Here is a 14,494-nt window from a genome sequence, read left to right on the forward strand (position 1 = left end):
TAAGCAACCACTTTTCGTGGCTCCATCTGCACTAGAAAAACTGACAAATCCCTGAAAAACCACCCACGTTTAGGGGCTAAAAAGCCACGGGACATACAGCAATGCCTCCCTTAAAAGACTGCATTTGTCTGCTGAAACGCAGCAGGAAACACAGAACTGACTTGCTAAAAAACGACCAAATTTTGTGGCACTGTCCCTGATAAAAAACAAAGTGACAGGTCCCTATAAAACGCCTAAAACTGGATGTTGAAAAGCAGTAGGAAACAGCAACATCTTGCTAAAAGTCAGTCGCTTTGTGTGGCAGTAGCCGTGTTGGAAAAAGAGGTTTCTAATAAACACCCACCTTTGGGGACGGAGAAGTTGCAGGAAACACAGCAAGAATAGCTAAAAAAATCACTTTTCTTGTCACTATCCTGACGAGAAAAACAGTAAAGGGTCCCTCAAAAAAAAAAAAAAAATCCACATCTGAGGACTATAAAAGCCGCTTCACGAACACTGACAGGTTACTAAAACACACCCACAAAACCATTTTCATGTTGATATCCTGCCCCGAAAAACATTGACAGATGCCTCAAAAAACACAGGCATTTGAGGACTTGATAGTGAAAAAAATGTAACATGCCGCTTAAAAACACGCACACTTGGATGCTGAAAAGCAGAAAGAAACACAGCAATGACACTTAAAAACAACCAATTTAGTGGCACCATCCCCGCAGGAAAAACACTCAAGGTTCCTTTAAAAAAGCAGCAGGAAACACAGATGACTTGCTAAAAAATCTATTGTTTTTCATGGCACTTTCCACGCTGGGATAACTGCTACAAGTTGCTAAAAAACCCACATTCGGAAGCTGGAAAGCTGCTAGAAAAACACTTTTTAGGACATAAAACCACTAGAAAACAGAATTGCATCCCTCAAAAAACACCCACGTTTGGTCACTAAAAAGCTGGATTAACAGCACAGAGTCACTAAGAAACACCCACTTTTGGGTGCTGAAAAGCAGCACAAACACGTCAATGACGCACTCAAAAAACAATTTCTGTGGCACTATCTCCACTGAAACAACACAGACATGTTCCTCAGAGCATACCCACATTTTGGGGTTTAAAAGGCACAGGAAACAACAACAACTGTTTTCCATGGCACTATCCTAAACTAAAACACACACATTCGAAAGCTGGAAAGCTGCTGGAAAAACAGTGACGGGTCCCTGAAAAACAGCCAGATTTGCTGTTTGTTGGTGCTGAGGAGTCTGCAGCTTGGCAAAGTCAACTCAGAAACTACGTCACTTTGGAAAAACTGATATGAAACATCTTTAACATACAAAGGTAATGTAGTAATGGTTTGCAGAAACGTTCTCCTGGTGGCTGGGCTCAGATTTGAATCCTGCATGTGTGTGTTTTTCACCCTCTACCATAATTATAATTAAAGCTCCTATTCCCCAGAGTTTCTCTGCACACGCGCTCCCATAATTTCAGTCCTGTCCAAAGGGAAACTTTGCCTTTCTAAAGTGTGTCTAAAGTTTTTGCTCACAGAGCTGCAGTCTGAGTTTCGGGGTGCTGACTGAAGAAGCAGAAAATTATCCTTTGCAAATCTGAAAACCCTGATCCTGGACCACATGTTTCACATCAAGCTCCTACGAGGAAATATGCCAGAGCTAAGAAATCTCAAAATCTGCTCTGAAAATATCAGCCTGTGACATCAAGGAGAGACACCTGCCAAGCCACAGACCGCTGTTTGAGACCAAATACCAACAAAACCAGTTGTTTTTCGCTAAGTCACTGCTGTGTTTTCTGCTGGGATGGAGCCATGAGAATTGGTTATTTTTTAAGCAAGTCATTGTTGTATTTCCTGCAGCTTTTAAGCATCATAAAGTGGGTGTCTTTTAGGAATGCGTCACTGTTTTCAAGCTGCTTTTCAGCTACTTTTTAGCCACCAAAGGTGCGTGATCTTAAAGGAACCCTTGCTGTTTTCTCAGTGGAGATGGTGCAACGAAAGCTGCTATTTATTAGCAAGTCATTGCTTTGTTTCCCGCTGATTTTTACTATCCAAAAGTGCATGTTTTTTTAGCAACCCATCGCTGATTATCCAGTGGCTTACGGGAATAATGATGAAGTCTGGAAAGATGGTTGGAAATGTTTACACTGCACTCATACTGTGCTGGTAAAATCACTGTTGCAGAAGCAAAGCTTCCACCCTCTGGTTCCCCCACTGGTCAACACCGTCTATCAGCACAGTTAGCACCATTAGCTCCTTTAGGTTTTGTACTGAAGTACAGATTTACATTTAACGTGACAGACAGTAGCTCACACAGACACACTATGTTATTATTACATATGTGATACATTAAAACACAAAATCCACCAGACTGGAGCCACGAGGAAAGGCTCAGAGCAGTTTAAGACTTCCCTGTAACCTTCTGTCAGCTCCTCAGAGAGACCGACACACTCTGCTGCCTCCTTATTAGCAGCTGAATGTTTTATTTTCACCGCTTTTAACCGACCTCACATAACGACAGGCCACTGTGCAGCAGCGCTAACGCTCAGAGACTCACCGACGCCTCGCAGGTCATGAAACATGGAAAGAGAAAATGGGGAAAACCCCACATTCAGGTGCTTTAATGATTAAAATCTGCTCCGAGCTGGAGATCCCAAACCTGCAAAATCTTACTAAAAGGATGACTCAATCCCACTCACACTGTCCTGCTGACACAAATACTCACTGCTGCACCAAATGAGGATTAATCCACCGCTGAAAATAGTGCCAAACAAAGCCACTGTTTCCTGTTTGTTTGTTAAGAACTGCGGCGAGCAGCTGTTTAAAGAAATCACTGCTGAAACTATAGATTTGTGTTTTTAAAGATTTACGTCTTCAGTAGGACCCAGTGGACTTGGAGCTGAGAGACACAGACGGAAAGTCAGACAGTATTGAGAGACACATAAAATAAAGTAAATCACCAGACTTATCTTTTAACTTGTATATTTTGTGCTGTGTTTATAATGACCATACTGGGTCCAGCTGTGTTTGTTGCCACCAAAGTGGGCTTTTATAAGTGATACTTCAGGACATGTCCACACATAAAAATAGCTTAAACAGCAGGTCTTTTATTTACAATAGTTCAGAACATGTCCAGCCACGCTTGCAGCCAAAAAATGGCTCATATCGAGCTGTGTTTGCAGTGATTGACCCTTTTTTTAATGATAGTTCGAGACATGTCCAGCCATATTTGTAGCGACCAAAGCAAGTCATTTTTAATGATAGTTTGGGACATGTCCAGCGGTGATTAAGCAACAAAAGGGGACATTTCTTTACAGTAGTTCAGGACAAAAGTGGGTCTTTCTTCGCTATAGTTTGGGACATTATCAGTCGTGTTTCCAGCAACAACCAGGGTCTTTTTTAACAACAATTTGGGACATGTCAAACTATGTTTGTACCAACAAAAGAAGATATATTTTAAAAACAATTTGGGACATGTCCAAAACTGTTTGTGGTCACAAAACTGGGTGTTTTTAGCGTGTTTCTAGCAGCAGTGGGTATTTTTTAACAATAATTCAGGATGCGTCTAACCACAAGCGACAAAAGTGGGTCTTTTTCATTGATACTTCGCGACACGTCCAACCACGTTTTTAGCAATCAACGCAGGTCTTTTTTATTGTTTGGGACATGTACAGCTGTATTTGTATCGATTAAACAGGGGTATTGTAACAATAGTTTGGGACAAGCAACAGCTAGCATTTTTTTAAGCGATAAGCAGGCCTTTTTTAGTTAGCTTGTTGGGGACGTTCCAGCCGTGACTGTAGAGACAAAACTGGGTCTTTTTTAACAATAGTTTGGGTCATGTCCAAAAATATGTGACGCTACAAAAGCAGGTCTTTTTCAATGACTGGGACGTGTCCAGCTAGGTTTGTAGCCACAAAAGTGTGTCTTGTTGTGTAGTGCACGGCATGTCCAGCTGTGTTTCTAGCAACAGCAGACATTTTTTATTGATAATTCAGGATACGTCTAACTATTTTCTTTTTTAAATGATATTTCGGGACATATCCGACCATGTTTGCAGCGTTTAATGCGGGTCTTTTTGTATGGCTGGTTTGGGACCTGTACAACGATAGATTGGACATTTACAGCCCTGAATCTACCAACAGCAGGCTTTTTTTTTTTTTTTTACAGTGATTCAGGATATGTCTTACCAGCCACAAAAGTGAGTTCAGGACATGTCCAAATGTTTTTTTCCAGCCATGTTTGCAGCAACAAAAGCAAACGTGGCCTTTTTGAACGATAGTTTGAAGCTTTCTAGCCATGTTTGCAGCCACAAAAGTAGGTCTTTTTAACGACAGTCCCGGACGCGTCCAGCCGTATTAATGTCAACTAAACTGGGCATTTTAAGCTTCCCGTAATCCTTTCCAAGCGGCTTTTGTGCCAAAACTGGCATACGTTAACCACAGTATCACAAAATGTCAAAGCTCCAACATCCGAATGAAACACGTCTCTGGTCTGCAGAAACCTACCGCGCCAAGAGTTATTCTGGTAACTGGGTTAAAATGAAATGACAGGAAGTGTCCGAATTTGGAAATTCACCCAGAATTTTGGAAACATTTGAACGTGCACGCATGTGTGTGTGTGTGTGTGTGTGTGAGATAGGAGTCCAGCAGGAAGCGTTTCGGATGTTATATAATACAGCAACTCACCATGGATTCTGTGTGTGTGTGTGTGTGTGTGTGTGTGTGTGTGTGTGTGTGTGTGTGTGTGTGTGTGTGTCCTCCATCTGTTGTGGAAAGCCCTTCCTGAACCTGCTGAGCCCACCAGACCTTAGTCCACACACACACACACACACACACACACACACACACACACACACCCCAGAGAAATCAATTTGACATCCTGGGTGATATTTTATCAGCAAAGGACTACATTATCTCACACACACACACACACACACACACACACACACACACACACACACACACACACACACACACACACACTCGGCTGCTGTATCCTCCTGCAGTCCCAGACAATTAGCGCAGCAGCTAATTTGTCTTCTCTGACAGCAGAACAAATGCTAATGCTCGGCCGGGTCGTTACTTCCTCTCGCCTACAGACCGTCAACACACTCAGTTTCATAACTTCTGCAGGATAATTGACGAATTGAGGACTAATTGAATCTACAAAGTTCTACAAATTTACCTCAAACATTGTTTACACCTGCACACACACACATTGGTGAAAGGCTGACTACATATCAGCGAACATATCAGCAATTTAACCCTTTGAGAAAACAAAAGAAGAAAAGAATAAAGCAACGAGCAGCTCACTAAGATACTGCGAGGAGATGCAGAGGTGATCTGACTCTGCGGCGGACGGCGATTACAGGCGAAGGCAGAGGCAGAGCGCCTCGGCTGTTATTAATGAAAGATAACGAAGGCTGCAGCTCCATCCAGCTCTGACACACCGAGAGGTCGAACCACAGGCCGACATCCAGTACTAAGACGTGTGTGTGCGTCATTTCTGAATCAAGGAGGTTACCTGATTACACGCACCGACACTAACTGCTGTCCAGAAGGAGCTAAAATAACACTTTTTTTAAAGATGTGCAGGAATGACGCAGAAAATGCACCAACAAAAAGTCACTTTACTATCTGACGTACGTCACATGAAACAGAGTCAAAGTCGAGGATTTACAGTTAAAGTACTAAACTACCGTATTGACCCGAATATAGGACGAAATATGTGAGTGTACGTTACATATGAAGTTAATTAACTCATTAGCTGAGAAGAGGTGGGAAATATTAAGCGTATACTTCCTCCTTTTCGAACATGTAAGACGCAATTTCTGGTCGCTTATTTGAATCTGTTAATTGAGTATGGGTTATCATCCATTTTTGTGATTGCCATTTTGTTTAATTTTCATCTTTTTCTGTTAAATAAACATCTATATGACACGTGGAGATCCTCGGTTTGAGATATACGTCACCTAAAGCTGTCGGACAAATGTAACGCTCAAAAAGTTCAATATTTGTCTCTGAGACGGAGTGAAAGAGAAAATGGCCTGAAATAAAAATACTAGATTCCAGAGTATAATAAAGAGTAGATCAGATCTTTGCTGGTGGCTGTGAGCTGCAGGCAGCTGCTGCCTGACAGCGAGGACGTCTCTCTGCAGATGTGTGTGTGCCTGACCCTCTGCAGGCCTCTAACTTTGTCACCATAAACATTATGAATCATCAGCACAGATGTTCCCTTCAGTCCGGTCGCCGTAGCCTTTGATTTGGACCTCCTCCAGCGTCTCTGCTCCACATCAAAGCTTCTGCACATTTTGACTAGATTTGCATTTTTTTCTGCCAATTAAAAGCAGAGGTCGGGTTTGTTTACATCTGCCGCGCCGGCTTCACTTTCCTCAGCGTGACATTAAACACCAAATAAAGCTGCAGTCGCAGGAAGCCGCCGTAAATGCGTCTTTCTGCAGCGAGGGGGAGGTTAGGCGCATTAAATATTCATTCAGAAAGAAAAAGAAACACTGGGAAGTGTGCACACTTGATGTTTGGGAAGTTTTGTATCAGATATTTTTAAATCGCAAGTTGAAAGATGTTTCATTCAAAACTTTCGTCAGTTTTATTCAGCCTGTAAGTGGCATCATTTGTTTGCCTGCTGGTGTATTTTGTGCATTTTATTTATTTTGTCTGTACTTTCTCGTTTTAATATTAAACAAACTCGTACTGGAGCAAAATGTGCTTTTCAAATTACACAAAGTATACACTGAAGTGATTTTCTGCTTTCACGGAGTTAAGAATTTTAACCGACATCAGTCCTGATCATAAATATCAAATTTTTATTAATTTTCAGAATTTTATGTAACTATGTTGTTAGATTAAAACACACACACACCAAAAAAAATATTTTCAAGATAGTACATGCTAAAAAGATATTTTTTGTATGACAGTCTGGGATATGTCAGTGATTCAAAAAAAGCATTGATTTTTATACATTATTATTATTTTTTTGCAGTGTCAAATACTCGCACTCATATCGCTCTGCACACAAACTACGCTTCTCAAAATTAGGATTTAAAAAATATTATACATTAATATGATTTTCTGCTTTCATTGAGTTAACTTTTAACCAACATCAGTCCTAATCATAAATATTAAATATTTAATTTCCAGAATTTTAACCCTTTAAATGCCAAGTTTTTATCATGATGCCACTATGATTTTAGATGAAAAAAAAAAATTATATTTAATCTCCTCCGTGCTCAGTGTGTGAGTGTAGCTGCTGACAGTCTGGGATATGTCAGTGTGTGAGTGTAGCTGCTGACAGTCTGGGATATGTCAGTGTGTGAGTGTAGCTGCTGACAGTCTGGGATATGTCAGTGTGTGAGTGTAGCTGCTGACAGTCTGGGATATGTCAGTGTGTGAGTGTAGCTGCTGACAGTCTGGGATTTGTCAGTGTGTGAGTGTAGCTGCTGACAGTCTGGGATATGTCAGTGTGTGAGTGTAGCTGCTGACAGTCTGGGATATGTCAGTGTGTGAGTGTAGCTGCTGACAGTCTGGGATATGTCAGTGTGTGAGTGTAGCTGCTGACAGTCTGGGATATGTCAGTGTGTGAGTGTAGCTGCTGACAGTCTGGGATATGTCAGTGTGTGAGTGTAGCTGCTGACAGTCTGGGATCTGTCAGTGATCAGCAGCTACATTGACTGTGACAGGTCACCTAGTGGAAATAGCATGTATTTCCTCCATATGCCAAATATGGTCAAAATGACCTCATCAGGTGGAAAATAGTCAAAATGACAAATTCAGAGTCAAAAGCCCAGAATGACACCCAGAAATAATACAAGTCCTGTTTTTCTGCTTTTACACACACACACACACACACACACACACACACACACACACAGCACATTAGGTAATGAATTTAGATAGGAAATGCAGAGATCAATATGATGTTCAACACGGTGAAACATCACAACGACACACACACACACACACACGCACGCACGCACGCGCGCACACACACACACACACACACACACACACACACACACACACACACACACACTCTCTCTCTCTCTCTCTTTTCCACCTACTTCAGTGTGCAGAACAAGCGGTGCAGAAGAGTTTGGTGATCCGCAGCAGACGACTGGAGCAGAGAGGATGGATGGTTGGACGGTTGGATGGATGGATGGATGGATGGATGGATGTGCTGGTTGGCGATCAGTTTCGGGTCACGGGCTGATGTCGTCCCAGACAGATTCTTCCGGTGGTCTGAGCACGGGAGGAAGCGATCGATGGGGGACGTCGGAGGCCTTGATCCGCCGAGCAGAAAAGAAGAAGACGGGAGAAAAACTCAATCTGCGGCTCACAGCGGAGACTCAAAGACAAACTACCAACATCACACTCACTCCTGTCCACACTTTCTGGACTTTTCTCACTTCATCCAGTCTGCTTTTAAACCGTTTTCTCAAGAATCACACAGACAGCATAATATTTTACAGCAGCAACGATAAATAATCTGCAGCTGTTTTCGTCATCACTGAGTCACTTTAATGCAAAAATGGCAGAAAAAGGCGTTTTCAGCCTCTTTTGTATTATATATTTAATATGTCCTGCACTGTAAATACAAACTGTTTGTTTAAACTCACAGTTAGTTTTTTTTTAATCAATTTTTTTACTCATTTATTTTCAGTTTACTCATTTTGTTGTCCTTATAATTGTTTTGTCTAACTATACTCTTATTTTTGTTTTTATTATATTTTAAGTTTTCTAAAGACCCAAAACACAGTCACTATAAAATGTTAGAGCTGGAACGATAAGTCAGCAGAAAAATAAACGCCAACCATTCTGATCATCATCGACTCATTTTTAATGTCACAAAAAATAGTTTTCGGCCTCTTGAATATGGTGATTTCCTGCACTGTAACACAAAGGGTTTTAACTTAAAATAAGTTTATTTTATTTTTTATTAACAGTTTACTCATTTATTTTGTTGTCCTAACAATCATTTTGTCTAATTAAACTGTTAGTTTTGTTTCATTATATTTTAAATATTTGTCAGTTGTTAAATATTGAAAATAAATAATTGAAAAAAAAGTTTGTGTCAGGCTGCCTTAAATTTTCAAGTTGACTTAATCTGAGAAAACAAGTTCAATCAATACAAAATTACAAAATTACCTCGACTCGCCTTCTTTAATTCAGTCTACTTAAATTTTTAAGATAGCCCGTACACTAGCTTTTTTAAGTTAAACTCAAAAAAATCAGGTTATTTTCTTTTACTTTTTACTTTTTTTTGCTAATTTTTGATTAATTTTTTTCCTCTTTCGTTGCTTTTTGCCTTCTCTCATGTTTTTGACAGAAATCGAGCCACTTTGCTCATGTTTCAGAGGGTTAAAATAATCTCCAAACTTTTTTTTCCTCAAGCCTGCGAATCTTTACAGCTTTATACGTGAACTCAGGATGTTGGCCCATACTGGGTCACTTTCCGACCTGAGCGCTCTTTTTGTCCACATTATAAAATACTCGTCGTCTTCAGGTTGTGGACTACAGTCGACATTTGCATGTCTTTTTTTACCATTAAGGTTTGTAAAGTATGGTTTTTGGCTCTTGAAGCTCCTGGTGTGGGAGTTTTGAAGTTGTGCAGAGACAGAGCTGTCACACAGTCTGAGCCGCTGACTGAAGGCCTGCGAGTGTTTCGGGGAACGGATGATGTCAACGAGTCCTCACAGGTATAGCAGAAGAGCGCCGTGTGTCCCCGCAGAGCCAGCTGACTGATGGACGGCTCTGCAGGAGCGACAGATCAATAAAGGAGGATTTTCCCTCAGTCCCGGCTGACTGGACGAACTCTCTGCGTCTCACCGGAGCTTTCAGTGTGAATCCGGCAGATCAACAGACGCTGCTGTCAGTGTCACTGTTCACACTGAGCCGCTAAATGCTTTTTATCCAGTCTCTCAATCCAGCGTCACGACGGCTGCTTCACTATCAAACACTCGCTGTCTTCAGACCCATGCGGGGAGGTTTCCCTCAAAGTTGTTGGCGATCAACTTGAACTGAAATAAAACTAAAATCTTCACAGACAAAAAGAACACATACTAGAAATATTTGTGTGTTTTAAGTTTGAGCTGGGAAGAGTCCATCGTTGAAATCTGCAAACCCAGACCAGAAGGACTTAAAACTGTCTGAGCTGATCCCGACGGGAGAATTTAAGTCACGTTTAAAAGGTCCAGAAAATAGCGCTATTGGTCAATGTGACTGCTACTCCAACGAAAACTGAAACCTGATGATTGCACCTTTTCGCATTTTAGCCGGAGATTGTGCTCGCTCTTTGTATTGTGTGGTAGCTGCATTTGTCTGTCTGTATTTATTGTTGTAACCTTGTTTTAAGCTGCCCTCTTTGCCAGGTCAAGAGATTTGAAATCTCAGTGAGTCGTTTACCTGCTTAAATAAAGGATATATATACATATATATATAAACCCCAAGACTAATTTTCTGCCACATTTTGTGTCAAACCTTTATGAGGTGCAGGTGAGTCCCTGTGGCTCGCTGATTTTGAACACTTTTGATTTGAGTGAACGGAGCGACCATTCAATAAAAAGCCTCAGTCAGCTGTTTTTAAGTTATAAAAAAAAGTCATTGTTTCCAGCATTACACTCTAATTACGGCCCGTCAGCCAAATCTAAATCCAATCTAAAATCCTAAAACGTCTTAAAATCCTGGAAACATCCAAAGACCTTAAAATCATCCTAAAATCCTTAAAACATCCTTAAGTCCTTGAAATCCCAGTAATGTCTCAAAATCCAAAAAAACGTCCAAAACTCAAAGAAACGTCCTCAAATTGAGACAAATACTAAAATCTGAAAAATCTCCAAAACTTCCTAAATCCTAGAAATGTTCCAAGATCGTAAAAACGATGTAAAAAAGAAATCCTTAAAATGTCCAAAAATCCTAGAAATGACCTCAAATTCAAGAATTGCCCTAAAATCCCAGAAATATTCTTAAGTTTAAAAAAATGCCCAAAAATCTGAGAAATTACCTAAAATCCTAGAATTGTCCTAAAATCCCAGAAACATCCTAAAACCATGGAAACATCATGAAATCCTAGAAACGTCCAAGACTCGGAGAAATGTCCTCAAATCCCAGAAATGTCTTAAAGTCACACATGTATGGCATTTTTCAAAATCTAGGTAAAGTGAATAAAATAACTGCAGTTTCTGTTGACTTTAACCTCGACTGAGGTTTTACCAAAAAATGACCAGGTACTGTCCACAGCGCAAACTAACAAAAAATGTAAATAAAATAAAAAACAAGTCGAGTCAGGCAGAACCGAGCCGTAACCGAGTTTTTACCAACACACACACTCTGTGGTCAGCATTTACCCAAAGACACACAGCGTAAACACAATCACTGCAACACACACACACACACACACACACAGCAGTGCCATTGACCTTTACACTGAAAGACAGCAGGACATCAACAAACAGGATGTGTCTCTGACCTTTCACACATCCACTGCTAAAGAGCATACTGTACGCACGCACGCACGCACGCACGCACACACACACACACACACACACACACACACACACACACACTGAACGATGAGTCTGTATTAATGATTGTATGACAGAGCATCTGTGTTGTCCTCTCTAACGAGACAAATGTCCACTCTAAATACAAATGTCCTCTCTGACCCTCGTCATGTTTCGCTCTGCGAACACTTGATATGATGTGATTATAAAAAACACTGAAAACACGTTATAAATAACTTACAAGAACACTTTAAAGGGTTTTATTTTTTATAAAAATGTGGCTCATAAGGAGGTAACTGCTCCAGAGGTAAATATTGTTCTTTTCACTGCACTACATTTATCTCACAGCAAGTTACTTTGTGATTTAAGATATCTACACACAAAACATAGTGCAGAAAATATGGTGATAAAGGTCCAGTAAAAAAACATTAATCCATAATGCAAAGCTTTTTTTAGAGGTTTAAGTCATTTTTTCTGTTGTTTTTTTTTAACACCTTCATAAATACAAGTGCTCCTCTTTCTATTAAACTTATTGTATGTAGTGCACAGCATGCACCACCAGTACAAAACAGTCTGCCTTTAAAGCTGCAGCTCTGTGAGGAATGTTTTTGTGGCAGAAAATGCTGCCCTAAACAAGCACCGTTTGGGGAAAATAAACCACCATGTGAGGTGACACGCTGCCGAGTTGAGTCCAAAGGTCAAACTCCTAGTCTTTAAACGATAAAAATGTCCTAAAAAGTCCTAAAATCCTGAAAAGGTCCTAAAATCGTAGAAACATACTAAAATCTGAGAAATCATCTAAAATCCCCAAAACATCCTGAAATCTGAGACATGTATTCAAATCCAAAAATAAGCTCAAATCCTAGAAAAGATCCTAGAAATGTCCTAGGATCCTAAAAACTCCTTCAATGTGAGAAACTTCCTAAAATCTTATAAATGCCCTTAAACCCTAAAAAAATGTCTTATAATCCCCAAAATGTCCTGAAATCCTGTAAACATTCAAAAACTGTAGAAACAATCTTAAAAACCTCCTAAAATCCAAGAAACAAATCCTAAAAAAAAAAAAAAAAAAAATAGCACAAGCAATGAGTGTGTTGATAAGTTATAATTTTAAGGATTTTTTGTTTGTTTGTTTTGTCCCTATTTTCAAGAGTGAGTGATATATAACGGCCACATTTTGAAAATATTAATATTAATATTCAAAAATTAAGGACTAAGAGTAAAAAATAATAATTTGAGAAAGCTACTAAAGTCTTAGAAACACCCTTAAACTCTAAAGAGGTCCCAAAGGGTTTTTTTATTTAAGGGTTTTTTTGGTTTTGTTTTGTCTTTTTATCTGAATGAGTGAAATATAACTGCAGCATTTTAAAACTTTTAGACTATTTTACCTGATTGTACTAAATACTTCCCGAAGGACGACTTCAAATGCAGGACTTTGGCTTGTAACAGTACTTGTACGGTGTGTCTTTAGTACTTTTACTGCAGTAAATGATGTAAATACTTCACCACAGAGTCAAGGTGAGCTCACTCTGATCAGGTAAATTAACAGGAAGGTCATTAAAAGAAACCACACACGTGCACATGGTTACCTCACGTGCGTGCCTGATAACAAACATGCACTTTTGGGATATTCTGAAGTGTGATATGTATCGAGGCCATAAATATTTAACTCTTTAAAACACTGAAATCAGTCTGACTTCAGAGCTGCAGCTCAGTTTGTACAACATGCTGCCTCAAAACAAGCACGTTTTGGAGGGAAAAACACCGCCGTGTGAGGCGACACGCGGCCGCTTTGAGTCCTAAAGTGAGCCGCTTTCCCCTCATAACATCGTCCATTCACTACAACGTGTCGTTATTGTTAAAAAGTGCATTTTTAGGAGGTTAAAATGAGCAAAGCTAACTCACCTTCTGTCTCACTGCAGCGTTGGACTGACACTCAGCAGGCGGGGGCGCGCCTGAGTGTCTACTGTACTTTAAACCCTCTTCGAAATGTATTCAAATATTTTGATTTTTATCTTTATTTCTGAGAGTACAGTATCTCAATATAACACTTAAAATCATGACAGGAGAGAATAAAATAAATAAGAAAAGAGGTGTGTTTTTGTTCAGGCGCGCTGCGGACACGCGTCATTTCGGGGTCTTGAGTTTTAAACGGTCAAGCAGCAGCCGGACTGGCAGCATGATGGCGGCGTCCTCACGCGCACAGGTGATCTCGCTGTACAGGATGATGCTGACGGAGAGCTACAAGTTCCCCTCGTACAACTACAGGTGAGAGATGACGTGCGACGCGCGTGAACGCACCTGCGGGGCCGTTTGAAGCGGCTGTCATAGGCGGGAAGAGACATGCTAACGGCGTGCTAACGGCTAACGGCTGTGTTTACATCAGCCGCCGTGACGTCACAGCCGTTACTAAACGCTCACAGAGCAAAAAAAACATCCAAAAAATCACAATTTTTACTTAAAAACACCCCGAAGATCAATTTATTCATAACTGTACAAACTCTGACGCTTCCTCAGGGATTCCCGCCTATCCTAAAAAAAATCTCGACAGCCATTTAATCCACAAAACTTTAAAAAAAAGACCTTAATTGGCGTCAAAATGTCTTAAATCCGTTTTATAAAAAGTCTCAATAATGCTCAGGATTTACATCACTCTTTACTCCTGACATCCTAACGTCCTGTTTTATGTTGTGTTTATAATTCAAGGTTGTCTTTTTTAGAGCTGCTCTGTGGGACAGTAAAGTTCAACTTAAATATCACAATAACAGGTAATTTATAAATAATGATAATTCACTGAATGCCTCTTTTTGACCTGAACAGTCTGAATGTAACTATTTAGTTTCCACAGTGTATTTTAGACTTATTGTAGGAGCTGAGCTGCAAATTCACTGATTACACTCAAATACACAATCTGGACTACATTTAGGACACATGCATCAACACACACACAGTTATCACAACAGGAAGAAGAAAAGAGACTA

General features: G+C 40.2%; 2 protein-coding genes across 4 annotated transcripts in view; one reads left to right on the forward strand and one right to left on the reverse strand.

Annotated features, from left to right (window-relative positions):
- fars2 (phenylalanyl-tRNA synthetase 2, mitochondrial) overlaps nucleotides 1-14,494 on the reverse strand; it is a 136,356-nt gene that overhangs the window by 121,068 nt on the left and 794 nt on the right. The window contains exons 1-2 of one of the 3 annotated variants that reach the window (XM_088072176.1): nucleotides 13,419-13,557; nucleotides 8,076-8,294 (exon numbers count right to left, since the gene is read on the reverse strand). The gene's annotated coding sequence lies outside the window, so the exon portion shown is untranslated. Of the gene's footprint in view, nucleotides 1-8,075; nucleotides 8,295-12,901; nucleotides 12,927-13,418; nucleotides 13,558-14,494 lie in introns of those variants that run through there. The other 2 variants (XM_088072177.1, XM_088072178.1) reach the window with 2 other exon arrangements.
- lyrm4b (LYR motif containing 4) overlaps nucleotides 13,624-14,494 on the forward strand; it is a 31,679-nt gene continuing 30,808 nt past the window's right edge. The window contains exon 1 of the mRNA XM_042510075.2: nucleotides 13,624-13,781. Within this exon, the coding sequence (XP_042366009.2) occupies nucleotides 13,693-13,781 (89 nt within the window). The 5' untranslated portion in view covers nucleotides 13,624-13,692. The remainder of the gene's footprint in view (nucleotides 13,782-14,494) is intronic.

Source organism: Plectropomus leopardus, chromosome 21 (assembly GCF_026936395.1).
Source record: "Plectropomus leopardus strain MGB_pleo_1.0 chromosome 21, ASM2693639v1, whole genome shotgun sequence".
NCBI classification, from domain to species: Eukaryota; Metazoa; Chordata; class Actinopteri; order Perciformes; family Serranidae; genus Plectropomus; species Plectropomus leopardus.